The sequence below is a fragment of the Triturus cristatus genome, chromosome 7 (genome assembly GCF_964204655.1).
Source record: "Triturus cristatus chromosome 7, aTriCri1.1, whole genome shotgun sequence".
NCBI lineage: Eukaryota > Metazoa > Chordata > Amphibia > Caudata > Salamandridae > Triturus > Triturus cristatus.
Window position 1 is genome coordinate 705240545 of NC_140590.1, and position 27395 is coordinate 705267939.

At 44.5% G+C, this 27395-nt stretch overlaps 1 protein-coding gene across 2 annotated transcripts in view; it reads left to right on the forward strand.

Annotated features, from left to right (window-relative positions):
• KIF19 (kinesin family member 19) overlaps positions 1–27395 on the forward strand; it is a 275355-nt gene that overhangs the window by 13448 nt on the left and 234512 nt on the right. For both annotated transcript variants that reach the window (XM_085617363.1, XM_085617364.1), the window contains exon 2: positions 6707–6787. In XM_085617363.1, coding sequence (XP_085473489.1) covers positions 6707–6787 — 81 coding nt within the window. The remainder of the gene's footprint in view (positions 1–6706; positions 6788–27395) is intronic.

Sequence of the window (27395 nt, forward strand, 5' to 3'; positions counted from 1 at the left end):
CGGACAAGGTCCGTTCGCTGGCTACTTGAGGGCAAGAGACAAAATGGATGCCGCATCTAAAATGGAACCCGAAGGTTCGGATGGACAAACCCAAAAATGAGACGAACCATACGTGGTTGCGTAGCGAAACCGCGTACACCCACTAAACTCGTCATTTGCGGTTCGTAGATACCAAACTCATCCATATTTGACCACACCTAAAAAGTGTCGTTCCGTCTCGCACGGAACCTCACCTGCACTATGCCTGCATGGTCTAAGGCCAGGGTTCTTGGAAAAACAAGTCAGGCAAAGGCAGTGCTTTCCCTGGGCAGACCTAAGCTGCAATATCCAGTAGACTCAATCCGTACACTCTGCTGGCTGGAGCTGCACTCAGAGGGGTTGAATTTGAATTTGTCCAAGATAGGAAATGACACCCATTTACTAATATTGTTTATTCAAAGGCCTCAGCTGAGAGGGAGAGGTAGAGTGGGAAGGATCCAAAGGCACTTGGAAGGGAAGTTAACTGATGCAGTCAGACATAAAAAGTGTATTTCACAAAGCTCACAGGTCAGAGAAGAGCTGGGTTAAAGTTGAACTACCAACCTGCAGTCCTAGACGAAATAATGGATTCAGTGTAAGTCTCCTTCCTCCACATTGTTTTTGTTTTACCCTGAAATTTCATACAGTACTAATTATAATTAGGGCTATTGCTCTGGGAGAAAATTCAAGAAGATCAGGAGTATGCCTCCTTATGTAAACTAGGAAGAGCAAGGGTCCCTGGGATCCAATAAAAGTGCAGGGCATCCATGGAGGGGAGGACGGCAAGCAATGCTTAATTTGAGCCGGTGGTTCCGGTGCTCTGCGACGGCACTCAATTGTCAACACCGGCACTTAAGAGAGTCCCCCACATGGTGGCACTGTTTGTCTAATTTAGAGACGAGCACAGCAACAGTTTTTTATTAATTCAATATGTGTTAAACATGATTAATACTTCCTGCTAAAGCCATTCTTATTGCTTAGGGGGCCTTTATTATCTGAATTGTCACAACTGGGAGGGTTTGATGGTTAGTAATTGGGTTGTTACTATAGTTGGCAGCGCTGACAGTGGCAGTGGGCAGGGCAGGCGGAAGTGTCTTCCTGATGAGGACGCTGGCACTTATTTTTTCGCAAATGAAGTGCTGACAGCAGGGTAACATAAGGCGGCTGATTCACTCTTGCGCTGCGAGGGCAGGAACGTACCAAGTACCTTGTCTCTTACTTGCATGTGCAGAGTGCCAGTCTGACTTGGGTCTGCGTCATGGCCTGACTAGGGCTCACCCAGCAGGTGCTTGTTTGCCTTCGAGAGCCTGAGAGGGGCTTGGAGCATGAACCCTTTATCAAGAGTTTGGCTTCCTTTGGACTAGCAGTAGTAGGTGGAATCTTGGTCTTTTAAAATCTGTGTTGTTTCTAAGCTCTTCCACTTCCTCCCGCTTTCATGAAGCCTGTTTATTCAGCAATAGGCAATGTCCCGGCCTTTAGAAAATAAATAAATACATATTTACATACAAACACAAATAAAAAAACTAAAGTGGTGAATGCCTACTTACTCTGCTATCAATTCCCATTCTTGTCCTTTTGTTATCCTTTACTCATTTTGCAGCATCTTTGCCTGGTGCATGTGCCGTATGGATTACTGGGCCTTCTCTGAGTACCCCCATTTTGGTGCTCAGGCACACAGCATCCCACTGCCCCAGAGGTAAATTAGATAGTTCTAATTCTAATGTGCACGCCTGTCTCACATACCTACACTCATCACACCACCAAGCTCAGCGTCCTGTAACCTGATATCCGCACCTTGGTGCTCATCACTCACAACATGAAAACTCTTCCCATATAGCATCAAAACTAATACAATCTCCTCCCAACTGAACTGGACGCTCCATTCAGTCACCAGAGAAAAAAAGTGTTTCCTGCCACCTGTAACTTCCAGGACCAGCACCTGGGATCAATGGCCATCTGTTGTGACTTCAGGAGCCCCACTGGGATACAGCACCCATCATCCCCACCACACAATGGTGGTGACACCTTTTCAGTGAACAGAGAGGGGGGATATCCAAGGGCCTGCTGGGCACAATCTTGATTTGTTATTTTCATCTTGCTGATAAGCGTAGTTGTTGGTTTGAATCACGGCAGTGTAAGGTTGAGTTTGCTTAGATTGCCTTAGAAGTATGGTGTGCCAAAGGACTTTCACGGCCATCATTCATACCCCCAAGGTGATTAATCCGGAGAGAGGGGGACCACTCCGTCATGAGCACACGGCGCCCGTGGCTCATGACGGAGTGGTTCCGTCATGAGCACGGAACGGGTTAAATGACTTATGATGGATGGGCTTTCAAATGGGGCCTCAGAGCTGGGATGGCTGGGCTTATGTGTTGTGAAGTCGAGACTTGCGATGCATGTGCTTGTAGGCTAGGTAGATTTGAGAGGGTTTCTAAATGCATTTTATGTTCCCTAGCTGAGTCTTCGGGTGGATGGCAATGCAAATTGAGTTGCTGTAAAGGTTGTAGTAGCTTGTCTTGTAGGATAGCCAGGAAAAGGTTGGCTTCGTAGTTATTTCAGAATAGTAATGTATAGAATCATAAGTTGAGGATCTTTGAATGATATGGTGCTCTGCCATATAAGTTGGGTTTTTGTTAGAGTTGTGATGGTAGCTTTATAAGTCGGTTATTTTGGAATGATATGATGGATTGGTCTCCTCAGATTTGGGTTGGATGACCTTGTATTCTGTAGGATTTATAGATAAGGTAGTTGCAATGGGTGGTCTTGAATGTCCAGCAGCCTGATGTTTCATGATGGGTGTCCTTATAGATCAGAGGGTTGTTGGTGTCCTATATAGTTGTGTAACACCAAGAACTGTTGTGAATGTCCTTTTAGATTGCATAGCCTGGGGAAATTATTATGTTTGAGGTATGGGAAGCCATGAATAATGGGATGTATGACCTTAATGGTTGGGTAGTTGTGAAAGTGTTGTAGGTGTCCTTCTGTAATGAGGGTTTTGGTGGGTGTCATTTTAGCTATTGTTAGGTCAGAGAGCAGTTCTGGATGACTTTCAAGGTTGTCTAGCTCCAAGAGTTCAGCAGATGGCTTTGAACAATTTGCCAATTACTAGTTGTCATGGGTAGCCTTGTAGACTGAATAGCTCAAGAGATGTGCTTGCTTGTTTGGTAGCTTGCAAATTTGGGTTCGACCGCAGGATTTGATGTATGATCACAACATAAGTTGGGTGTTCTGTGCTTCACTGCTTACAGTGAAACGAGCTTGTTTTCAGAGAAATCAGTCCGAATGTTGTTTCCCTAATTGAGTATGCTTTATGTCTGTAGCCACACTATTGTGCAAATATTATTCAAAGGGTGTTCCATAGGCTAGGGCAGACGTGAGTGACTCCTTGTTGTGTTTTAGTACTAGGGTCAAGGACTGACATTGTTCTTCTTTCATAATTGCGGTAGTGCTCAGCATCATCGTACATTGAGCTGTGGGTGCCTTTGTTTCAGGAAGTACCATCCATGCCCCATTGGAGTTGATGGATATTAGTTCCTCCATCGCTCTATAATCGAGAAACTCTCTCCATTGTCCATTCCTGCAATGGCGTTTCCACCTTCATACCTGAGCCTAAGAGGTCACAGCACCTCTGCTGAACATCTGGTCATGTTCAGAATTGTTCGTGAGAGCAGAATTTCGTGAAGAAACTGGGAATCACCTCCTAAACTGACAATGTGCTGCCAAAGGTGCTGTGTCACGTGAGCGCATCACCTGTCGATACAGTTGATGTCTTGTGACTTCTGTGGCTAAATGTGCCTACTACAGAAATCTGTGTGTAACCTGCAGGCCAGAGGTTTGAATCCTGGTGGTTCTACCTCACGCAGCCTTAATAAGTACCTGTCGAACTGGGTAATAAGACATGCTATTTGCGGCAGCAAAGCACGCTAATTGTTATCATTCTCTGACTGCGCTGTTAGAAGGCGAGCGGCTCCAGACTCAGTCTCTGCTCAGTCTTGGCATTGGCTCCCCTCCTCTGAGGGTGTGCTAATTGGATGTGTGTGCGACAGGGCTCCAGGGGACCAGCGCCGACCTCCCGTTGGGCGAGGACGTATCCTAGGTGCTTTTGCTCAAACACATTTGCCATCTAGCAACTTTCCTGGTGTTGCCACGATAAGGAGGCAACATGCTGCTACATTCAAGAACCCACACTGTGTCTTTTTGGAGAGCTTGTGTAGAAATGTCCTATAAATGCATTTCTATAGCCACAGTTCGGCGCCGAAAGGCATTACTGTACGGATAGCATGCTCTGCCCTGGAGGAGTGCTTGGAAATTCTCCCCTAAGACACAGTCTCACCATATTTGCATTTTGGTACTTACAGTGTTGTTTTTCTCTTGGTCTGGGAGGTCTAGACGCGTGATTGCTATTCTAGGCATCAGAACTGGCCAAAGCACTTGGTATAAGTAATCTTGACTTGAAGTGCCACATCAAGGCGCTAGGAGTTTGCCATGTATCAGGGTGATACAGGGCTACATACAGGGTGCACTTGACAGCTGATTTACTTTTGAGGTCACTAGTGGCATTGTCGCCAAGACGAGGAAGGGGCAGAAATGGTTCTAAGTTCATGATTAAAACTATCCCTTTTAATAAGTATCCGACAGTGCAGTGCTATAGTGTGACTTATTAAAGTCTAAGCTTCTACATGTCAAAGAAATACACTTGTTTGAATTTTGAGGAAACGTGATCGTATTTTACGTGATGTTTGTTGCATGATTTACATGGCAATTCTTTTTCAGAGCTCGGCTCGTAGAGCCGAGATAGATCCTTTGGCTTGGCTCTGGCTCGGCTCTCCCTGTTACTTTGTTGGCTTGCCAACCTCTAGTCTAGTCAGCTACCACAGAGAGTAATGCCCTCTGAAGACTTCTGCGTCACACAGCACCATTAGTGAATAACACATAAAGAGGGCAAGAGCCCGTTCTGTGTACCCTCTCCTGACTGCTGTCAACTACCAGACCTCGCGTGGTTTCCAGATTTTCCACTGTTCTCTACTCTTGTTCCCTTGAAACTGTTACATTTTGGGTCTTTTAATTCACCAGCTAATGTGGAGGACTCTTCTGGGCATTGTCTTCTCTTTTTGTGAATTCATATTTCCTATGGTTGCTCGTGTCTCTCTGCCAAGCGCTTCGCTATCATTTATGCAGCAGGTGCAGTGGCGCCGGACATGAGAGGCCCTTCTGCACCCCAATTATGTCTCTGTTTACCCAGGGAAGCTTTTTCCTTTCTTGCAGTATGGTCCATGCTTCCCTTTGCTATGTTGAAGCTTCCCGCTTCCATAGTGTAATTTCTAGTTTTATTAATATTTATTTGCTATAAGATGCATTCTAGAGACTGTCCATTAATAACGCGTCTGTTTGATTTGGCAACCCTCTATTGACCGTACAGTCCCTTCCTGCATTGCATACAAACTGCTGCTGTCTGATTTGAGAGTTGGCGTTGTGCACGCGCAGAATGCCATGTGTCGCAGTGAAGTTAGCTAAATAGTGCCACATGTTATATATGCTATAGGGCAGCCGTTCTTAACCTTTTGTTTTCTTGGGCCCCTAACTGAAACACTACTGGAAGCTGGAGACCCCCGCCGAAAAATTTGTATGATTTTAATCTCAAATTAATACACAAAAATACAGAAACATGTATAAAACAAACAAATACACAAATGCTATATTTCGTTTCACTATAAAAATGTAGAAGTCGAAATTTTAAAGGGAAGATTTGGAGCTTTTCAAAATGTTGTTTTATTTCTAAAGGACAAAGCAATATACTAGCCTAGCATATCATGTTGTCTTTTTTGCATGGTCTATTTTTTTCTGCACAAACATATGCTTCAGTTCAAGCCACCAAACGTCCATACTAGATTCCGTTTTCTGTCCTTGCTCTGCTCCCACGAATCAAGATAAGGATAACATTATGTTTTTCAGCCTCCAATTTCAAATTCCTCCACATTTACACTGGTTGAAGTATTCCTATGTTGCTTCTTATGTGTATATACATTATTAATCTGCCAATAGTATTTAATGTTCTAAACATTTGAGGACCACTGAGTAGGCGCCATGGACTCCCAATAGTCGTCAAACGATGGACTAGGTATAATTAAATAAATAAATAATACCTATTCTCTCATCTGTCTGCTTCCCCCCCTTCCTCACCCTGCCCCGCCCCACCGTCTCACCACGCTTACCTGTGCAGGACGCCGCTGATCATTAGAATGCTGAACAAGGTTTGCTTTTCCATAATTTTGTTTTTGGTGATACAACTGAGAAATTACCACTGACCCATTGAAGTGGAATTTCATGTTTAACAAAAGTTTCCTCTTATTTCTTTTTCGTCTCTTTTACTTTAATTGAAGTGCGAACTTTGTGCAGAATCCCTATTCCCTCAAAGAAACAAAGTGCAGTAACAAGAAAAGCATTCGGATGAGCCAGCCACCTTGTACGTTGCGAGGGACTCTGGTGGGCTTTTGTGCTTGCGATGTCCTATGTTCTGCCTACACTGGATGGTAGCTAGAAGGATCAACAGTAGCATGTCTCACCTACTGTATATAGAATGATGGACACATGCCTGCTTCTGAAAGCAAAACTGCTATCTTCTGGTTTTTTTTTTTTTTGTTCAAAGTGTTTGTCACAAACTCACAAATGCTCTATTTTCCCTCTATAGGTGGCCCTGCGAATCCGTCCTGTCAGTGAGCTGGAACGCGAAGAAGGTGCCACCATCATCGCTCACAAAGTGGATGACCAGGTGAACTCTTATTCCTTTCCCCAAAAGCCTTAAGCTTCCCCTACCAATCACACACCCTGCTATAATAATGGACGTCTGCAGGGATGGTGGCTAATGGAAGCACCAACAGATGCAAACTTTGGTGTGGCCATGGGACAGCCACATGTTCACTCTCACTTAGAGACCATCTCTTCATGTGGAGATGATCAAGAATGCATCAACAGTCATTGGTAAACACAGGATGTCTTGTGTAAGCACGACAGGTGAAGAATGTTTTAAAAACATCTGGTCTACAAAAGGGGCTCAGCAGGTGCGTGATGTGTGCCCTGCACCCCAGTGGCAAGAAGAGTCACTGGCCTACAAGGGCTCCCTCTTGGGCAAACTCAATAGAGTATTTGTGAGGGGGGTAGGCTAAGTAATATTTGGGGGACTTCAACCAGTGGTGTAAGAATTGCCCCTGCAGCCCCTGCGGTGCATGGGGGGGGGAACCCCATGCAGCCCCCTTCAGCACTGTGAATTGGTGGTGGGGGTTCTGGCCTTAAAGCTCCTGACTGGGTCCGCAGCATGAGGGCAACCTCCGTGAACTTTGCAGTGTGCCCCCTCAAGTTTCATTACACCACTGTTTTCAACACCAATGTGCAGGGGTTCTTGTTATTCTGCTTTAAGCCACAGGGGTTGAGGTTACAATATGATACACAAAGCCAGCAGTAGCGGAAGTGACATCGCACACCCTTGACCTTCACTTTCGCTCATACACACATGCTTACACATACATACATTAATACTTACACAAACTAGCTCACGTAAACACACTCTCACCCGCAAGCATGCACACAACATACATTTAAAAGCATTTTTTTACATACCTCCACTGCCAGGGAAGGTCATATCTGAGCCAGTGGTGTAACAAAGGCCCCCGCAGACCCCGTGGGGTGAGGGCCCCCAGCCTCCAGTTGCCCCACAGCACAGTACTCTGGCCGAAGAGCTCTTGATTGAGTTCGGAGGTATGTGGAGGGGCACCCTCAAGTTTCGTTACGCCAGTGATTCCAGCTAAGTGTACTCCATGTTTTATTACACTAATAGTGAATAATGTAATACTATTCAGTGTTAATGTAATAATGAAATTAAAGAAAAAAACAAAGTGAAGCCCCAACTCACGTCTATAAGAACGAGCTGCACTCTGTTCCTGGCAGGGCCGGACTGGGAACTGAAAGCAGCCCTGTAAAATTTTGGAAAAAGACAGACCAAAATGGTGCATTTTACAGCACATTTTTCATTACAGATTTAATTGTATTAACTTTTAGAGTACAGTAAATACTACATGATGACCTTAAAGAGCACCAGTCATTATGCCTACAATTAAGGCAGGTCACGTGCCTCTGTGCCTGCCTGGTCACGAGGGGTGGTGGTGGTAGACAGTGGGTGTGGTGCCGATAATTGTACACGGGCCGCAGCCTGCACGCACCGGCTGAACGGCACCCTGTGCCTGAGCATGCACAGTGCAGTAGCTGGGTGGGCTGCTATGGTAACTTGGGTTGAATTTAGTAGTACGTGTGTGAGGCACGCGCACTACTAAATTCAACCCAACTACTGCACCACAGCACCTCTGTTTGTCTGTGCGAGTAAAAATCACCACTGCCATTCGTGAGTGAGAGGTCACCTCACCAATGGCAGTGGTGCTTTTTCTCCGCAGAGCAGAGGCAGGACTGCACACTGCACTGTGCATAGCTGCCAAGGTTTCAGATTGCTATGTGTGACATTTTCATAAAATCAGTGTAATTATGAGTGAGATTCAATGAATATGAGTGACACTTTCTCGTGAGCAAAAATCAAGCAATGAACATGAGGGAAACATTTAAATATCAGAAATTGCACCTATTTGATCAACCAGAAACTCTAAGATCTTAAACTGCTGCACTAGGGCTGCTGGGAACTTCCATCTGTAACTGGCTCTGCGTGAGACTGCGATTGCACAAAGCGACCCACCCACTGCTCTAGTGGTCTCAAAAGGATAGAGTATAAAAAAAATGGCAGTGGTCTGAAAATACAGACAATTACAGCTTGTATGATAGCGGCTATAGTTAGTGGAGCGCTGTAAAGCTATGCAGACCAACGGTTTGTCAAATTTCCAGGATTTCACTTCTGAAATGGACTGAATAGTGCCCAGATGCATTTTAGCTTCCAGTACGGCGCTATAAGAAGTTCACAAGTAAATACAGTCAACAAAAGTGTATCATAATCGTTATGGGAAATATTAATTCTAAATAAAACATCAATGTGAGGCAGGGCAAAACAAGAAGTTCAGACAAAAAGCAAACAGCAACTGGTGGCGCTGTGGTTTGCGTTTACGCGCTTACGCCCGACCCCTTTCGCTCAGTGACAGCCCTCAGTACTTCTCCCTCAGTGCAATTTCCTAGTCAGTGTGCCTGGGTCACTGCGCCCTATACTCACTGTTTCTCTCCCCAGGGCTTGCTCCTCAGTGGACTCCGCAGCGGCTCCCGAATCCTGCTCCCTGGTGCTCGTGCCCCTCTGTCAGTCTCCTGGCTTGAACCCCCAGATCTCCGGTCTCATGGTTCTTTATTTTGGGTTCCCGGCTCTCCCGGTCTTTGCCTGTGCTCCTGGGCAGTGCCGGCTCGTGGGGTGTCCTTGCTCTCACGTCACCAGCGGTGCCCCTTCCCTCTTGCATCATGGATTATTGAACTCTCTGTCCTCGTGCCCTTCTCATCCCACATGCCACCGATGCCGGCACTCCCACCTTCACCCGGCAGCTATCGCTTCTCCCACGGCGCCTCCCGCTTACCCTGGAGTGCTCCCTGCTTCCTCCTTCTACCTGTAAGAATGCAAGTGCAGGCCTCTGTAGCTCATCTACGACCCTCGGGCCTCAGTCCTGAGACTTCCCTCGGCCCTAGCGTGAGCTGCTATCGCTCTCCATGAGGAGCGTTCCGCAGTTGACCAAGTTCACATGCGGGTCTCTCTGTTCCTTCTGGACACGGGCTCACTCCCTCGAGGCCGTTACACACAGGCCCTGCTGAGTGGCCTCGAGCTGGGGACAGCAGAGATACCCGGCGTACTGCAAGCTATAAAAGGGCCGGAGCCCTCCACCGACATCCATCTCACCAGCAGTAGGAGGACCTGCTTGGCGCACACTTGAAGCCCTCCTTGTGATCTTGGGCGCACACTGGTCTGTGTCGCTCTGTGAGGCCTGCGGCGGATCATTCACTTCTTCCCCTGCGCTCCCTTCTTATCCCTGCAGCCTCGGTGTTCAGCGCCTCTCCTCCAGGAGGTCTCCTTCCGGATCCCAAACTGCATCTGTCCCTCTTGCATGGCTCCTCCCTCTGACCCTCACATGTCACCCCATGCGCCTCTCCAGTCCTCGCCCACAAGTACATATTAACCAAATGCAAAAATACACATGCAGTATAAATAATATCATATTATTTATACTGCGTGTGTATTTTTGCATTTGGACACTCCAGGGTCGGATTCCTGCTGAGAACCCACAGATACACCTAATAATGGTGCACCTTATAAACTTTGTATAAGGTGCACCACCAGCTGTAACAGATAATACTTACATCTGTCCTCTTCATGAGATATGACATTTTATAAGGCAGGTCACCAACCAATTACCTTCTCTTAGGGTAATAAGTTAGGAATTAGGTGTATCTGCGTAAAAGATAATCTGAGTGCATATGTTTTACTCTGCATAATTTTTTAACTAAATCATCCGACCAAGGCCAACGACACCTGTGAACTTAATAAACATAGGAGTGCCACACCCGCAGAGCAGATGGCTTATTGTTCGTTCCAAGGTGAGGAACCTCGATGGTCATTTGTGCAAACTAAAGTAATTAAATCTTAGTGACCATATAGTAATAATGACATGTTTGTCATCATTATAATTTCAGATATTCCACACATTGCCTAGTGGAACCCGAATAGAATAGTAGGAGGTATATGCCCTTGCCCCCACAGGACATTTTAAATTCAGAATGGCCTTGTTTTCACGTGATAACAATAAGAGGTGAATTACCACGTTATTTATTTCAACTAATATTGGAGAAGTAGTGTAGACATGTTAATGTGAAAGTTGAACGATATACGTAGGGGTAATTTGTAATTTGTTAATGTGGTATGACTGAGGGGAGACCAGTATAATTGTTGCGTGCTAGAAATTCTATTTGTAGGCCATATGACAGTAAAGTGTTGAGCTTTAGGGGTCTGCTCGATGGGGCTATTAATGGTGTGCTCCATTTGAAAATGTTGGCTTCTGTTTTAAATAAAGTATTGATAGCCTGAATGATACATAGTTTGGTATAAACCGCTGCCAACAATTTTTTGTGACATTTGAAACTATGATATGACCCGCCAACATCAAAGAAACAATTACTGACGTGTGTTTTATTGTCCAGGTGGTCCTATCTGTTCCAGTTTTTAATTCATGTTTGTGAGAGTCACAAAAAAACTTGGTCTTGATAAAGATGGCTATATAAAGTTCCCATCAAAACGCGTCAACGCTTTACAAAAGGAACACAATCTGTGAAGAAACTGGGACCCTTGAATGCTCATTGTCTGTATGGTATCAGGTCTCAGTTTTTAAATGTAACAATCACGGATGTGGGCCATCCAATGACATAGTATCTGTCTTTTGTATGTACTCTCCCTGTTTTTATGTATGTTTTTTATGAAAATTGTATGCAATTATTGTGTTTTATGACGATGTTCTGATGGAACAGAAGTATTGATTACCTACATACTATTAAGCTTATGCTTTTTTAATCATAACCTGGATCAAATTGAAGAATAAAGTTATTTATTTTTGTGAAACTATTGCTTCTGATGTATAAGTGAGGGGCTTGGGGTGTGTAATTACACTGCTCCCTTCATGTATGTGGATAGCTTGAATGCGTGTGAGCGTGTTGTATAATAGAATATATAGTGAATAGCAGTAGCCTTAGAGTTCGGTCCAAAGGAAACACTATTTGTTGACATGAACGTATACGTTAGGCCATTGGCGGAAATTGTGACATTTTGAGGCTCTCTGTAGTATCATATGCAGATGATATTCAACCTATTGTTTCCTTCTTGTGGATGTCTCTCAAGATGCTGCCAAGTTTCAGAAGTGTATGCTGGCTTTGGCTACCTGGTTGGGTGACAATTGTCTCAAAGTTAACTTTAATAAAACCAAGATTTTTTTGTCTGGCAGAGTTGGGGTGATCATTGATCATTGATGGCCGCAGGCTTTGGGACCTTGTCCTCCACCCAAATCCTCAATCAAAAATCTGGGCATATGGCTTGACTACTCCCTCTCCTTTGAATCTCAAGTGAGAACTCTTGCAGGTTCCAGCGCCGGTCTCCTCAGAGGCCTCAAACCTCATAGTTTTTTTTAAATTCCACATTCAAAAGGTTATCGTTCAATCACTTGTCCAGCGCATCTTGACTAATGCAACATTTTATATTTGTGTTCAAGAAATCCATTCTGAGGAGGCTGCAATTAGTCCAGAATGCTGTCGCCCATCTTCTGTTTAGTCTTCCAAAGTTCTATCCCTCATCAGGGCTTCTTCTGAAACTTCACTATTTGGCAATTGAGAAGCGCATCCAGTTTAAAGTTCTCAGTACCGCCCATAAGATTATGCACTTTTCAGGAGCTCCTATTCTCTCAGAAATTATGCTGCCCTACTTTGCCACCAAATTTCTTCCCTCTGCAGATCTTAACCTGGCAGTGATATTCTGATTTATGAGAAAGTAATTGGGTGGACTCTCCTTTCAGGTGCTTGCACCTGTCTTTTGGAACAGCATGATTTGAGGCTATCCAGAATCGGATTTGTTTCAGAATAAAACGTAAAACATACGTAGAAAAGTGCCTCTTTTGCATGGTTAGTCCCCAGGGTATATGGTTACCACTTTACAAGGAATATACAAGTAAACTAAATATTTCAATGGTGTATACACCAGTGTTACCAGAAGCACTTGCAGTTTAACACTCGTCAGCAGTGGCAAAGTGCTCAGAGTCCCAAAGCCAACAAAAAGAAGGTCTGAAAAATAGGAGGAGGAAGGCAAAAATTTGGGGGTGGCTTTTCAGAGGAGGCCATTTTCCAACACTGAGGTATTGTAAGATCTTAAGAGATCATCCATGTTTTCTGTGTTAAGCGATGATTTGCTGTTCTAGGACATGGATCTCGATTATTGATCTGCTTGGTTCAAGATTGGTCAGAGATGAGATTGTAGTGGTTAAAGTGAGAATCGACTAGTTGTTCAGGTCTTGAAAACTTGTGTGTCTGGGTTTTGTGTTGAGTGCATGAGTTATCACTTCGGCGAACAGCGCTAGTTTTTTTGGAAGGCAGAGGAGATCTTGTGAGTCTGCTGTCAGGTTTGTAAAGTTTATCTGGCCTTACAGGCCATTAGGTTCCCTTCTTTGTTTGATCGGAATATTGTGTGTTTCTGCCAAGTATTGCTGCACTCTTCAATTTCTTGTCTCAGTCTTCTGGATTCAGTGCTTCAGATGAGTTCTCCTCCTTTCGATAGCTTTCTCTGGAGGTGTATTCTATTCAATCTTGTTGTTTTTCCTGTCTTTGTGTTTTTTTGTTTCTTTTTATATGGTGAGAATATCCATGATAATGTCTGGAGCCTTGATTGACAAAGGGTTCTTGAGGTGAAGGGGGTGCATCAGAGTCTTTGAATGGTGCCAAAGCTGGGTCTTGTGTGAGCAAAGCTGTGATTGTTGCCATTGCTGGATTAATGTCTATTTTCAGCAGGGAGCTTGAGATGTGTGAGGTGTGAACAATGTTAGTGTCATTTAAAGGATGGTTGAAGCTAGGTGTAGGTGATCCATGTGGTTAGTCAGAAAGTTTGAGAAGTGGGAGTCATCCCTTCTTTTAGTCAGAAACACTGAAAAGTAGGAGCCATCCCTTGTTCTGATGCCATTGTTAAAGATGGGATTGGTGATTTCACTATTGAGAGAAGGTGAGGGACCGGTGAGGAACTTCTATCACCATTTAATTTTTTGAGCCTGCAGAGTAGCAAGACCCTCAAGGGCAGCACACAGACACTGTGCATCCTGGTGACCCTCCACCCCCAGTACATGCTATCCTAGTTCCAAGACATTCTTTACTGACTCAGCCTCAGTCTTCCTGCCAGTCACTTCTGGTTGGCACAAGTGAGTCCAGCAGCAATGGGGGCAGTGTCGAAGCATGGGGCACAAGTGTGGTTAAAAAGGACAACATTATTCTATATGTATTTTCATTGCTCTTTAGTTTTCTAAAGAACACACCTTAAATGAAAGATAAATGCAAGCTCGAATAATCACTCGGAAATACACTCTTACATTGTGAAACCACAGCTGGTTAATTCAGTCTTTCTGCAGATGGCTGTCTGTATTTAAGGAGAGAGAAACAGAATTAAATCCTGGTTGGTGCACTAGGGCATTGTGTCTTGTCTGTTTATAGTGCTACGACGTCCCCTTCTGCGACAGAGAGAGCACTTTAACTATATAAGTCATTGATTGTAACATGCACAGTAGTAGATAAGGGTCACTCAAAGTGTCAAAGATTTGGCTGTAGAATGTCACTCCTAAGTACACTGAAATCATGGAAATGCCACACATAAGCAAACTGAAAACTTGGCAGCTATGGAGAGAGTCATGGTAGGGTGGAGGGAGTGCCCCAGAACTCAGGGAGGGCTGGAGGTCCTGGGGGGCAGTGATGCAAGGCGCTTGCACATTCACACCTCGCACATTCACACCTAAGTGCCCTTCCATTTCTGGTGCTTTGCAGCAGTTTTAAGATCTTCTTAGAGTTTCTCATTGCTCAAATGGGTGAAATTTCCTATATTTATATGTTTCCTTCGTCTTCATTGCTGGATTTTGATCGTATGAAAGTGTCAGTCGTTGAAATGTCACTCAAAATTGCACAGAAATTATGAAAATGTCACACATAGCAATCTGAAGCCTCGGCAGCTATGATAGCAGAGGCTCAGAGGAGAGCACTTGGAATATGGGCTCCTTTTCGGGCAACCTCGTGCGTTCCCTTCAAACTGGCCTGCCACCTGGAGCAGATTTCACATGTGAGCCCAGAGCAGGGTTCACCCTTTCATTAGTGAAAGGCGAGGCACGATGCCGAGGCACTATTAGGTTTCAGATGGCCTTTTCTTGCAATAAAAGCTGCCAAGAACTGCTCAGTGAAGGAGAGCGCAGCCATACAATGGAGCCCGGGTCTTCCCGCCACACAGATGCCAGTCTGAAATGGTGTATTGTGTCACAAGATATCTGGCCTCTCTCGGGCACCCAGCCGCCATCCTGATGCCATAGGGAGATGAGTGTATGAAGAAACCTGCCGTCACGGTGACTTTTTGATATTTTAAAGACATTGAGTATTTATATAGTGCGCACCACAAACTAAATGGTTAAATGGTTGTTTGCTTTAAATGATAAGAGTTTTTATTACCAAATCGTATGAGTCCCGTGAACCGTAGGTAAGACGGAGATCTCAGCAACGAACGCGGGACCTATCTCACCGTACGCGAACAGGCTTTCAGGGCCTTCCCTGGGGGCATGAGCCAATCTGCTGTGTTTAGAAAATGCAGCAGGGTGACATCATATTTTATTTATAGTGCAGGTGAAAACATCCACTGTCACTAGTCCAATCTAAAGGCCTCTTTACAAACTTCATTGCCAACAGTGAGCTGTCATGTGGAATAATATGACTTTGGGGTGAATTTGGCACTTTTGAACATTGCAGTATTTGTCTGGGTTAGACTTGGAATTGCATCTTCTTGCTTTCAAATGAATACTACAATGTGAGCCCTTTGCGGGCAGGTCGGAGATACAGCTTGGTATCTGTTAATCCCAAATTCGCAGTTGAAATTCCAGATGACTAATCAGAGCTCTGAATGAGCGATTTATATCAATTAGACAATGACAGACAGTCAGTCTCCCAAATGTGTCAACTGAAATCTAACTAGCACTTTCTATTTCCAGTAGACAGTGCACTTCCAGTTACCGTATTCACAATCAGACTTCTGAAAGACAGACAGAAATCCCATTGGCCAACTGAAATTGTGAATATCAAATCGGAATCTCAATGACCAATACAAATTCTGACTTAAAAATCTTAATACAATTGACCAATCAGAATCCTGAATCACCATTCGGAATTCCAGTGACCAATTGGAATTTTGAATAATAAATCAAAATAACAGTAACCAATCGGAATTCTGAAGGACACACGCGAATCCTATTACTCAGTTGGATTTCTGAATGACAAATAAGAATACCAGTTACCATCACACTAAATGACAACAAAATTCAAGTAATGAATCAGAATTCTGAATGGCAACTCAAAATGCCCAACAAGAATTTAAGATTTTATTGTGGTTGAAAATCTTTCATTGATTTGATTTACAATTACATTGAATAAAACATGGACTGTAATGAATTACCATTGGATTGCAATCATATGGGGTGCGATTTTTAAAAGTACCAGTAATTACCAAATGTAATAATAGTTGCACTCCCTGGTAAGGTTTGGTAGGTCAAACCTGACAGAATTTAATGGGCTAAAAGTGCCTTGTAAATAGCCGACATGCGGATTTTGATGCAGTAATCACCAAAATGTGTATCATATTCCTTATTACTGAATGATAGAACTCAGAATAGGTTCTATTTATCGTGTGCTGGGAGTTAGATTATATCAGGCACAAAAAATGCTGTCTATGCTTCCGAGTCACTTCGGGCCCTTAGAGCTGTGCTATGTGCATGGTGGTGCTCTGTTGGGTCAAAATGGGTGGAAGAGCTGTGGGCACCGTATTGATGATGAAGTTCTTTGAAGAGCTATGTCTTCATCACTTTTCTGAACATCAGTAGGGATGGGGAAGCCAGATGTGTGCAAGGTAAATTAGTCTGTGTACTCAACTCGAGAAGGCTTGCTTTTAGTGTTTTCTGTGTTTCTTTAACAGGATTCCCTTCTTGCAAAATCCTGGCTCCTTGTGTTCAGTAGGACTTTACAGGTGTTCGCTCTTTCTACAAGAGAGGGCTGGGCTGTCATCATCAATTGCAGGTGAAGTGGAAGGTCTTGAAAATGAGGCCATGGTAGCAGGTTTACAATTAGATCACGAATGTGACAACCTGATGTTTGTCAATACCAGGAAGTTTACTGTGGGCGTCCCGAAATCTTGGCTGGTGGAGGTACAAAATACTGAATAGGGAATATTAAGTTACCAGAATACTGTAGCCAAAATAGTGGGGCAGGTATAGATGAGTGTAGGTTCATTACCCTTAACTTCAAATATTGCACAAGTGCTGAGTTAATAATATTAAATCTATACTTCTCGATAGTTACTTACATTCTTGATATTTTGGCCCTACAATATTCTGCAACCTCGATCGTCCCTACTCAATACTCCAGACCACAGCCGCCTTGGCTGTAGGCATGTCTGTATGTGAACAGTACCTCTCATCAGGTAGAACACTCCCTACAGTGTCTCTAATCAGGTAAAACCCTCCACTACTTACTATGGGAAGCCTCAGTGTACGGTTCTCCGTCTAGTCCTGGGCATTGACCTGTGGAGGATCCTACGTTTGGTCTTTGTCTCTCAACATGTGAGTTTCAGACCCCCTTAAACACAGAGTGAACCCTGAAACATGTTGACTGATTAAAATGAACAGTCCAATATGGAGCTCTTCCAGTTTGTTATAATCAGGTGAGAAGGGCACAATAAAATACATCTTGTCTACTCATCATGTTTTAGATCTGGCCTAGAAAAAGCTTTGGTTGACTCGTCAGCTTCATGCAATGAAAAAGAATAACAAGAAAAGTCAAGTCAAAGAGATTTATTGAGCGCACATATCACCCATGGGTCTCATGCAGTTGCGGATCGCATAACTCACGGGTGGGGGGGCAGGGAGGTGGTCGCGGAGGGGTTCAAGCAAGGGGTGCGGCGGTCAAAAAATATTCATTAGAAACTTACCTTACTGGGTCCCGCACCGCCTTCGCTCCTGGCCGAGACCTGCGTTCAGCAGCAGTAACAGGAAGCATGCATATTCCCTCCCCTCAGCCAATCACAACACTACAATGGCAGCGTTGTGATTGGTGCAGACAGCGCCCAGCCTGGCACCCTTTAGGGAGACCAGTTACAGGAAATGTAGAGTGCGCATGACTGGATTGGTTGGCCCCAGAGGGCCGACAAACAGTCAAGGCCCACAATAGTGGGCAAGCTACTCCTCCCGGACCCGCCCACCCACCTGCCCCACCCACGCATATCCTCCTGCTGGGCCCCAACCAGGCATACCCTGCCTTCTGCTTTCTCGCAGCGCAAGAAGCAGAAACATAAAATGATATTTAAAATACCATTTTATGTTTCTTCTTTTCGCTCTGCGAGAAAGCAGTGGGGCGACGCTCCTCTGCCCTAATGGAGGAGCCACCCCTGGTCTCATTGCGCTTGCGTCAAAACTCCTTTAGGTTCGAGAAGCAAACTGAAACAGGGAGGACCATTATCGATGATCAAATAGCCAGGTTTTTAAGTCATATATATGTATATAGTGAGAGGGCATTTTGGTCAGTCCGCTACATCCATTAGTCTGCTCAGCAATTATATACATGCTATTTCCTTTCCATTTACCGTTTTTTATGTTTTGGTTATTCTTGTATGCTTAAAATACGTCTTCATGTTAAAGTAATTCAAAGCCAGTGGTACTTTTTGCTCCAATAATAATCCTATTTTACTATGATGTGCATTAAAACTAAAAAGGTTTCTACTCCTGTTTCTAATTCCACCTACCTGCTATGAAGCATTGCACTGTTCTATAATAAGTAGATGCAATGTCTGCCACATTTAGACAGTGGCATGTTTTCTTTTTTTTATGCTGTTTAATTTTTGTAGCATTTGCTTGCAGTTTTTTTTTCCAAACAAAATTTGCAATTGCACCACTTACAAAGGCCAGACCTATTGGATTTGCCAATGCTTGTTTGTGATTCTGGTGCAATAGTGTATAAATAAGGCAACAAGATATTTACACACAGACACATAACATACACACACGCACATATATGGGGCACGTCTGGTGTTCTCTAAATTACACTGCCAATAGCCATTGGACTTTCCTGTTTTTCCCACACTCAAGCTCTCGATTAGATTTCTGGGACAATGCTTACTTTGCTTAGCTTTCTTGTGTGGAAACTTGCAAATTTGTTGCGTAGGTAATTTGGAAGCATTTGCATGTGACTGCGTACACTGTCCAAAGCAAAACCAAAGGGGAAGATGGACGGAGTGTTTAACATTGCAAGCACTCACCCCCAGTCAACTGATCTGGGTTTAATCCATCATCATTCTTTAGCTCACTCCGCCACCCCAGTTTAGACATGGCCATATGCAAATCAGTCTGACCCTGTGCCTCATGGGAACAGTCCAGCCCGAACTGCCAAGCCATGTCTTCTCTGGACCGGAAATAAGCTTCCTGGGACCGGTTTCGGGTTCATAACCCTCATCAGCCAAGATATCTTGAATCCAGTGGCAAAGTGAGCAAGAGACCCACGTCTGGGCATACCCTGCCACACACATATGCGTGTGACTGCATAGTTGAAACCTTGTGATGGAATGCAATGTGAGATAATGAGGATATAAAATACTGAAAATTGAAAGTTGGTGATGAAAAAGCATCACAGCAGTCTAGATTCTAAAGGGGAAGCCTGCTCTTCCTAGGACCACGGGCAGCAGGTTCATGTTTCATAGGTTTCACCGGAAATACTGGACATCACAGAATAAAACGTAGTAGTTTAACTTGGGTCTACAATGCTTAGAGCCGATACATCTGTGTGGCATTTGGTAGTCAGATAAACTTTGTAGCAATACTAGACGCAAGCCCTGCTCACACTCACAGCGGGTGGTCTACTGTATACTCTGCACACCTTGGAGTTTGTTTTGTAGAAACATACAAGCCAAAGGAACTGAACAACCCGTGACTTCTCCTTAAGGCTAAAACTTTATAGCTTGTGCAACATATCCTAAAGAGCGCACAACAGAGTATCCTGGAGCTGTTATATTGCAGAATTTCACCCATGGCAGCTCGGGCAGGACTCAAGCTCTCCCACTGTCAAAATGTTAGTTGCCCGTGACATTGCCTAGTGTCCTGATTCCAGCACGGCCACTGCTTACCAAATGGGAGTATAATCCTGCTTTTATACCTAATACTGATGGGTAGTCGACCGTCCAGTAACTACTATGCTGTAGATGTTGCTGATATTATATGGGAGGCGCCGAATTTGACACTGTTGGGAAATTTAGTAGCATCGCAATAGTACTGATCTCATAGATATAGTGAGACCTATGCACAAACTGAATTGTGTTGTACATTTTTAAGTACTACACTAGTAATGTAAATGTATCTCACAATGCTATTACAAACTTATGTGTGGAGGTTACGTCTCTACCTCGCCTATCTTTTTCTGTGAGGAGATCTCTGCCCCGACAGCAGAGTCCCCACATTCATAAGAATATGTTTTAGTCGTAAATGTGGGAGGGACAGGGGTAGAGTGGCTGGAAAATGGAGAATATAACTAAAGATGAGAGCATTGGGGAGGAGTAAAGAGGGGTATTTGAAGGGTCAGGGAGGAAATTAGGGAGAGACTTGCACCCACCCACCCAAGACTAATCCTCTTCCTATATATAAGTTGCATTTCTTACGTTTCTACATCCAAAAATAGATCCCAAAATCACTCTACTTCAGTGCTGAGGTAAGTCCAGCACCACACATGCTCATCCACTGGTATTGCAACACCCTTCCTTAGAAAATGATGGCGGTAGGGACTTAATATAAAAACAAATAGGAAATAATGTTAAACTAATTCAATTATTTAAGCTAGTTAAAAATATAAATAAATGTGATTTAATGTTAACAAAAATATATAAAAATAGTGCATATGCATTATTTAAATATGGATACACTAGATGTCGGGCAGACCACCACCTACGGCCTTTTGGTGGCAGTCCGCCCGACTTCGGAATGAGCCCCTATGTATTTAACACATTAAAATCAACAAATGTGCAAAAAAAATGTTGAATGACAAATTGGAATCTCTTATGACAGACTGGAATTCTGAGAAACTAATCATATTCTCAAATAATCAATCCAAATTGGAGTCCTAATAGACCTTTCAAAAATTCATCTGCTCAATCTCTAGGTTAACAGGAATTGTGAACTTCCATTTGGTCATTCTGAATTCCTACTTGGTCAATCTGAGCTTATGCTTCTTTTTTTTTATCTTCTGCTTGGTCATTCTGATTTTTTGCTTGGTCATTCAGACTTTCTGCACTAACGTTCTGAATGATCTTTCCCAATTTCTGCAGGGTCGTTCTATATTTCTACTTCTTCATTCTGAGCTTTTACTTGGTCTTTGTGACCTTCTACTTGATCACTCCGTCCTTCTGGTTGGCCATTCCGAAAGTCTGCATCATCAATGCAATCTTCAGTTTGATCATTACAATCTTCTGTGTAGGCATTCTGAGGTTTGACTTGATCATTCTGAATTAGAAAATGTTCCCACCAGCGTCTTTGTTTGGAATGGTTCAGGCATTGCCCAAAACATATTCACTCATAGCGACTCCCACTCCTATTCAGAATAAGTATTTTAGGTGCCTTTCGCATATTGAAGGAGGGTTTTAGACAGTGCATCATGATAAGACATTGCATGATGTGTGACTCATACCTGTCTTCAGAACACTGATATAGTGGCTCCAGGTGGTGGTCTGGGTGGTGAGGAAGAAACACCGCATCACCACAGTTGGGACAGAAAGTCAATGAATAGTAGAACTGGTGGCATTAAAGGGATTCCTGTGAACCAGACAGCAATTATTTTTATATTTATAGGACACAGGCCTATTTTTATCTTTTCTAATACCGGAGCAGAGAGTCTCCGCTGTGTGCACTGCTACCCTTTTCTATAAATAAACCACACTGTATTGTTTGGGAGAGGTTTTTTCCATGATTGAAGCACGTGAAAGGCCACACTACCATCTCATTTTACTCCCTTTCCTATCTTCTTTTTTATTTCTTTTGTATGCTTCATCTGCTGTGTTGTTTTTTCCTTTTCTCGTTTTCTATATTTTCTCTCTTTTTTCTTTTTTTTTTTACTTTATGACATCTAGTTTTCCAGACTTCTTTCCTGCATTCTCATATTGATTCTTCTTTTTTCGTGGTTTCCTCCTACTTTCATGGATTTTACTTGGGTTGTTTAACCTCTCCTTTGTTTCTCAACGTGCATAATACCATTTTTGCCTTCTTAAGTGTTCTTTGTGCTCAAATTACCCACTGCCAATTTTATTTTATAGCATGTGCAGTTGATTTTGAAAGGCATGTATTTAAAGACATACATAATGCGCGGCTTCATTTACACTGGCACACGTGCATAGTTTATCACATTTTGACTAATCATGTGCATTAACATGTGACTCATGAAAAGTAAACCCATATTACGTGGTGTTGGTTGCCACTATGGAGTAATGGTTTCGCTGTGTTTCCTATTAGAAACACATTTTTTATTTTCCTGTTACTTTTGAACCGATGGATGGTTTCGCTGAACGAATTTACCCCAAACTTTACTTGAACATTGAATGTTTCTGCTCAAAAGTGTGCTATGTTGGTTTGCTGTAAATCTGTTCAGTAGTTTTTTTATATAAGCCTTTTGAAAAGTTGCTGAGTGGGCTTTAGAGGGTTATCAACTTCGTATATCTGTACCGTGTGGGATTGTGGATCCCCCGCAAGTCCAGAAATAAAAAAACAAAGGAATCCAATTGCAAGGAGGAGCGGTTTATCCTGCCATTACTTTTGGATCTTGGTCTCCAAGTTGGTAGGGTGGATTTGCGTGATCTGATTGGAGAGAAATGTGTCTTACAGTGGCCATTTCAGGATGCAAGGCAAGATCTCTGTGTCCTAAAAAAAAATGTAAAAAGCCATATAAGTTGGGAGGATAGGCACACTTTGACTCAAGCTATGGTGGGGAGGCCATCAAAGGGCATCCCATGGAGTATTTTTTTTTTTAAGTTGCTAGATCCATGAATCCTGACCATCTAAAATGGTGGTACTAAGACAGGTGCTGCAGGTCCACAAAACACATTGCAAATCCAGGGCAAGCTTTATGTCCGGGTACTGCAAACCCAGAGCATGCTTCTCCGACCCATACATGTCCTTTCGTAAATTTGCAGATATGGATTCAGGAATACAACCAGCCTAAAGGGCAGCATAGATTGAAGAAGATTTGCCTGGGTTTGCGTTACCAGTTATGAAGCTTGCCATGAATTTACGTTACATGTTAAGAACGGCTAATCAAAATAAATAAATAAAGGCCAAGTTCTATTGGGGCATCCTATCAGCCCAGTGGGGGTTGTCTGCCCACAGTGGATTGAGTGCAGGGTCTGCCTGCAGTCCAGGCCCTGTGGACAGCCTCTGCTGTACAAGGACGAAGGCCATACAGAGCGAGGTGTTTGCCGCCTGCGGTCACTTGGTCGCATTGACAGAAGGCTGCCAATGCCAGATAGGGTGCAGGGCCTGGCTACATGCCACACTCTGTGACAAATCTCCACTGTACCAAGGGCCATGCACAGCTGGGAATGGAAACTACACAGTTAAAACCGGAGTCATGGGTCTCGTTGCAGCCCCATTGCAACCTTGTTTCGCCCACCCTCTCTGAGAATTTATAAAGCCCCAAGCACCATTATCCATGACTGATATGATTATATTTGGGTAGGGGGACATGCACCCCCCTCCCCAGCCATAGAACTAACCCGATGACCCCCAACCCCATTATAAACTCACAAATTGTGAAAGCACCTGCCCTTCAGTGTTTTCCAGAAGTAAAAAAATGTGTAATATCTGTAGTTGCAAGGGCTTAAGGGTTAGGTGCATTGCTATCAAAAATATCTGTTGGTTCAGAACGGGTGGTGGCGTGTGCCTCTGATCAGAACGCAGGTATTCAGTAATTGAGCATGAACTCTCAGCTTGTGTGTCGGCCACAAATCACATCAGGCATTTTTTTATTTGGGGAAATTATTTCACTATCCAAACTGACCATAAGCCCCTTATATCGATTCTGTCACTCGGAGGTGTAGAAATTCAACAGCAGGCATTGCAAGGTTATGCTCAAAGTTACAAGAATTTAATTTTGATATTTGCCTTGTCCCCGCCTGAAAAAACTCAAGTGCCAGACTTTCTGTCTAGGTTGCCTCATGAAGATGAAATTGTGAAGATGAGCATTTCGATGTGGTATCCAATGTGAGTGATGTATGTGGGGGAAATGAAGAAGTGGGTGACGAAACGGTAAGGATCAATGAATATAGCAAGGACTAGGAGTTGAACCAGGCAAAAAAATACTTAGTGGAAGGATGGCCTGAAGTTAAACGCCTTGTAGGTTTCCTACATTCGTTTGCACATGTTGCATCTGAGTTGTCGACTAATGGGGAATTCCTGTGCCGCAATGACAAGTGTATTCCTCCAATGAGTTTATGAAGCCGACTTCTTGAGCGGTGTCACACAGGACATATGGGAGTGTCTGCATTGAAGAATGAAATACGTGGTTATTACTGTTGGCCAGGAATGGATGCGGAAGCTGACCACGTGGTTTGACAGTGTGCGGTGTGTATGAGTGCTGACAAAAATTACAGGACACAGGTACCCCCATGCAAGTAATTTAGCCAGAATGTGCTTGTATGTAAGGCGACACACTTCTTACACACACATAAAATAAAGCATATAAGGACTGCGCTATACAATCCACAGTGTAATGGATTAGTGGAACCCCTTAAGGGTTGCTGCCCCCCACCCCTCCTTGCCACCCCTCCGCTCTCCCCTCCCAGTGCCTCAGGGTCTGCAGGAGCCTGTGTTACACCGCTGGTACCAATGTAGCAGTCACTCCATGCACTGAGCTATCTTATCTTTTCTTTTAACTATCTCCCCCATGTAAGGTGTCTTGGTGTCTGCACCCGTCTCGGACTCATTTCCAGGGGTGGCTGGGGGAGAAGGGGACGTCCCTGCACCCGTCAGAGTGGGGGAGATGGCGGCCCTTTGTTTGGCAGCCTTGAACTCCGTGGTGAGTGAGGGGACAGGGCAGAGACATCGTTAAAACACGCTGGCATGGTTTATCCCCGGAATCTATAACTATGACAACCACGGGATGCCGTCTGGACAGATGGCGGTGCGGGGAATGAGCGCGCGGCTGAGGCGGACGTCCCTGGATGACTGGTCTTGGTGCGCTCACTCAGAGCCGTGGTCACCGGAGTCTGAGCTCGTGCGCTCCGCCCACCTCTAAGGAAGCCGAGCCTCGAGTCGAGGGTGAGCGGGTGCGTGGGGACGCTCCACGCAGGTGTCGGGTGGCATATTACATTCTCGAGAGCCAGCCGGCCGTGAGTGTCGAGGAGATGGAGGCCACAGCCCGGCGGGCAAAGCAGGGTGCCCTGGAGCCCTTTCTTTGATGCTTCACTTAACAGGTTAATTGTGTCACAGACCTGGTGTTCCTTTGTATGGCGCATCTCAAAGTTTTGGAGCTAACGACAAGGTTGGATCGGGATTAAAAATCGGCCCGGGCACACTAAAAAAAGTGGCTCACATCTGCATGTTGCCTTTCCGCAAAGCACTGCTTAGGCGGAGTTTTTTTTGGGAAATAAGGGGGTTGGGGTCTCAAACGGAGGCATACTTTCTTAAATGTATTTAGATTTTTTTTTTAAATGCACGGATTAGTTCACACTGGTGAAATACACCTGAAAAACAAGCGAGGCCACTAATGCTCAGCCCTCCTGCCCCCGCTCAATATGCATAAATTAACGGGCCGGCCCAGCCCAGAGAGTGAAAGGGAGCGACACCTCTGCCTGTTGATAAAAGGGAGGTAATGGACGCTCATCTGCCTCCAGAAAGGTCACTCAGGCACCCGCTGGACCGCTGTCAGTATCCGAACAGCACAGACACTGCCCAAATCATCCCCCAGGCTGCCCAAATAAGCGTCCCACAGCTGGAACACGGATACTGGCCCCTCGGGCAATGCCCAAGCGCCCGCGTTACCAATCTGACCCTGGCTAACAACAAGAATCATTGATTCTGTCCATAGCAAGTGTGAGCGTGCGTGCACGTGTGTGTTGTGCGTGCTCCGACCCTCTGCGGCACTACCTGGCGACCAGCCACGACCGTGGAGGGAGTTCCGTGGAGCGGAAAGGCGGGGCGGGGAAGGGGCAGGGTGGGGTGTTCTAAACACCGGAATATGGATAATTGGAGGTAAGTAAACAATTAAATAAATAAAACTAATTTCGTAGCGCGCGCTGCATCACAAAATGCGATGCAGCGTGCGCTACGAAATTCATTTTATGTATTTAATTGTTTACTTACCTCCAATTATCCATATTCCAGTGTTTAGTACCCCCCCACCCTGCCCCTCCCCCGCCCCGCCTTTCCGCCCCACGTAATTCCCTCCACGGACCGCGGCTGCTATCATCTTTGCAAAATGTCACACATTCATCTATCACATCCATGCTATGGCTGCTGAACATACACGTCACTCCAAGTATATGAACCCAGTACTTAAACAAAAAAAGCATATAAATTACTTCTATACATAGACACAGAACTTGCCCAACACATGCACATGACCTACAGCTTTACGTAAATGTCCCTTGTGCACGCATGAACCTGACCATACACTACACATAAATACGTGACTCCTGTTTAAATACAGCTGTGTGCCATGTGCCCTCGTGCAAGCAAGGAAAGCTGGCTTTGTAGTAAAAAAGCACAGCCATGAATGGGGGCCCATCACATGCTTACGCACCGCCTTCACTGCACCTGCTGCACGACTGTGTAACGCCTGGAGCGCCTCTGTGTGTAACGCCGGTGCCTACAAAGCTTGCTTGCACACATCCCGCGCCTTCAGATTCCTAGCACGTACACACAGGGCCCTTACTTAATACACGTTCTGTAGGATAAATCTGTTTCTGGCAACTCCTTGGAAACGAGAATGTCGCAGCGCTGCAACCCATCTTGCAGCGCCGCGCTGCCTAATTAGGAAATTGCAGGGATGCATCATATTTACACCAATACGATGCACCCCTGTACTTTCCCTGCTCAAAAACATCAGCCTAGCGCCAACTCAGGCACCTGTGTTGCAGGGATGATTGTTTATGTGCAGGAAGGGACACCTTCCTGTTCATAAACTATCATTAAAGGTGATTTGCTCCTTTTATGTGCGCTGCAGAATGCTTAGCGCTGCTTTGTAAATGGAGCAGGGCATTGAGCCACCGGCGCATCGGAAAAAGTGACGCTCCGGTGGCACATTGCCCTTGTGAATATGCCCCATAGACAGAGCAAAAAACGAGGAGAAATAAAAGTATTTCTCCTTGTTGCGCCGCTCTAATGCCTGCTTTTCAGTAGCTTTTTTAGTGCTGCCTCAGATTTACAGATCCTTGTAAATCTCCCTTTGTGCATGTGAGCACTAAGTGTCGCACATTCTTGCAGTGCCATCTGTTTCATTCAAACTGTAAAGGATATACAAAGATGGCGTTTACCGCCAGATTCTTGTGCCGAGCACAGTGACGCCATCTACGTACCATGACGTCATTTAGAAAATACAACAAATTGATTCTATTGGAAGATGAATGCTTGAAG